Source organism: Neltuma alba, unplaced genomic scaffold, assembly GCF_004799145.2.
Source record: "Neltuma alba isolate B1F8T4 unplaced genomic scaffold, ASM479914v2 tig00012783_pilon, whole genome shotgun sequence".
NCBI lineage: Eukaryota > Viridiplantae > Streptophyta > Magnoliopsida > Fabales > Fabaceae > Neltuma > Neltuma alba.
Genome location: NW_021637187.1, coordinates 144,138 through 146,857, shown reverse-complemented (window position 1 = coordinate 146,857; position 2,720 = coordinate 144,138). Strand labels below are relative to the sequence as shown.

Sequence of the window (2,720 nt, the reverse complement as noted above, 5' to 3'; positions counted from 1 at the left end):
CTTTTTGCATAAGAAATAAAATTTATCCGGTAATGTACAAAATCACTTAAAATCAGTTAATTTAAACACTCATTAGGTAGAGTCACAGTAATACGATAAAACTTCTCTTTTACCTCATTACATTTAAAAAAATTATTATAAACAAAAAGCTTGTTTAACAACAGACCAAAAAATACCTCAATTGCAATATGCTCCTACCCAGGTGACATGACACAAATAATGAAGCGCATTAACCGATCAAGTGAAGATGTACAGCGAAGGGTTTGTTTAGAATATCCACAACTAGTTTTAATAATAATTTACAAAATGTGTGATAAATATATAAGAAACATTTTATTTTATTTTAATTTATCTAAAGTGTTTAGATTAACTTTCTAAACATAATTTTACAGTATATAAAATAAGTGTGTAAGAAAAAAATTGTTTCAATTTATGTAAATTATTTTTTAAATGTTTTTGAGGGATGCCAAACTCTCCCCATAATTACCTTCTTTTTTCTTTTTTTTAACCTGGAGCCTAAAATTACTCATTAGCACTTAAAAAAAGTGGTGGCAAACAAAATCAAAATTTGCACGTACCTCAGTTAAAATTACTCCTGGCAAAAATAAATAAATGGCTTCCCAGAACATGACACCAAATACAGAGAAAACAGAGGAGTGTCAGATCAGTGCCACTTGCAGAAAGAAGAGATGGGGAAAGTCCAGAATGCAGAATAATAATTAATAATTAATAAATAAACAAGAAAGCATTTCAGAACACACAAGCTAGAGCACAAAAGCATAAATATTCCAAACCCCATATGACGTTAATCAATCTTTTTCTAACACTTTCCTGCACAAAGTCAGAAACTTTCTCATACATCCACAGCTTCAAAAGGATAAACTCGTACCCATTTTTGATTTTTGTTTTCACTGGACTGACAGAAACTGGCAAAAATGGTGGGGGTTAATGGCCCAAAAAAAAAAGAGTAAAAAGCCTAGATACAAAGAAATGAAAATCCTTTTTAATTTTATCATGTGGGTAGTTACAGATTTTCTTAATGAGACGTTACTGCACTTTTCTTGCTGAAAATGCTGCGAAAATTGAACAGATTTCCGCTATTTCCGGTTATGTTACCGGCGCCGCCTCTAGCTCCGCCGTTTCTGCCCCCGGCATGAGTGGTACTACTGCTGGTGGAGCCGCTGGCAGCGGAAATGGTGCTGTTCTCGTCGCTTCTGCAACCCAAATGTTGCTTATAGCGGATGCATGTGGGGACATTCAAGCTCAAAACCCTGGTTTTCACACCGCCGCCACCAGCGGTGGTCGTGGTAGTGGAGGTTAATTTACTCCGACGGGTCGTGGTTGTTGCTTTCTTTAATCCCTTTTCAGTATTCGGGTCTTGAACCTTCGAGCGAGGGACTTGCCAAACCGGGCTGCTCCGTCCTAAATGGACTCCGGACCGACCCGGACTGCTGGGCCATTTCCTGGACTTGGACTCTCCGGCCGAATTACTACGCGAGCACGGCGCGCTGTTGACCCTCCGAGTCACCGGAGCTCCGGGGAATAACCTCGGCCGAGTCCCGTCGGATCTGCTCCGGGAAAACGGCCATATGTTAATGTTCAACTCGGCCGAAGTACCGCCGCCGCCTCCACTTTTCCTCTCTTTCTTCTTCCCTTTTTCTCTGTCCTTCTCTTCTGGATTGCTCATTTCCGCGTTCTTCTTCTCACTCTTCTTAAATATATCCCTCCACCTCTTCGACACGGAGAGCACCGTTGTCGCAGAAGACCCAGTTATCGCAGGAGACAACTCTGGTCCAGTCTCCGGGTCAGGTTTAGGAGCCGTTTCTGGAACTGGTGGATCTGATTCAGGAGTTTGGGATTTAGGTTCGAGAGAGAGGTTGTGGAGAGGAAGGAGGACACCGTCGGCGATGAGTTGATCGGCGGGAAGGATGTTGGGTTGAGGGAAGCAGGGGTTTCGGACCATCCAGAACTCAAATTCAGGTGACTTGCAGCAGTGAGAGTTGTGGTTTCTTGGAGAAATAGTTGGAGAAGAAGGTCCAGGAGATAAGCTTTGAGTTTCCATGAAGCTGTGGAATGAAATGTGTTGCGGAGGAGGAGGAGGAGGAGGAAGATGTTCCAGAAGAGGGATTGAGAAGGAAGAAGAATGAAGAGCAACGAAAGAAAAGAAAGAGACGGATGATGATTTTAAGAGAGAAGGTGCCAAGGTGGGGTCCACTATGCAGGGCAGAGAATGTGTCATGGAAAGCGTACCATTTGGCAAAAGGTAATTGGCGGAGTTTAATAGAATAGGGATAATGGTAAATATATCTGGACATGATGGGAGCAAGATCTGTCAAGGAAGGAAATTAATACTCTGTTAAGAATATAAATTAATTAAAATGATAATCTAATCAATTTTAGAGTGCTGGAAAAAGAAAAAAAACTTGTAAATTGGTTAATGATAATTTTTTAACTTTATCCTTATTTAAGTTTTAATGGAAAAAGAAAAAAGAGGAAAGAGGGGTAAAAACCATTTATAAATGCAAAGGGAAAAATAACTTAAATAATAATAAATTTAAAATTTTTTTATCAATTTAATATATTTCTTAACACATAAGAATTAGTTATAACTTATAAGTAATTTATAATAAGAACCGGAGTCATAGTTATCTTTGTTTTCATCAAAATATTCTTCCATATATTATTAAGTAAAATATCAAATGCTGTTTCAATCCTTAATT

The 2,720-nt window shown here is 38.8% G+C and overlaps 1 protein-coding gene across 1 annotated transcript; it reads right to left on the bottom strand.

Moving 5' to 3' along the window:
- Positions 1-701: 701 nt before the first annotated feature.
- Positions 702-2,144, bottom strand: LOC114730927 (uncharacterized). Its single transcript, XM_028918035.1, has one exon. It carries the CDS (start codon positions 2,060-2,062, stop codon positions 1,037-1,039), a length of 1,026 nt encoding a protein of 341 aa, XP_028773868.1. The 5' UTR covers positions 2,063-2,144; the 3' UTR covers positions 702-1,036.
- Positions 2,145-2,720: the final 576 nt, after the last annotated feature.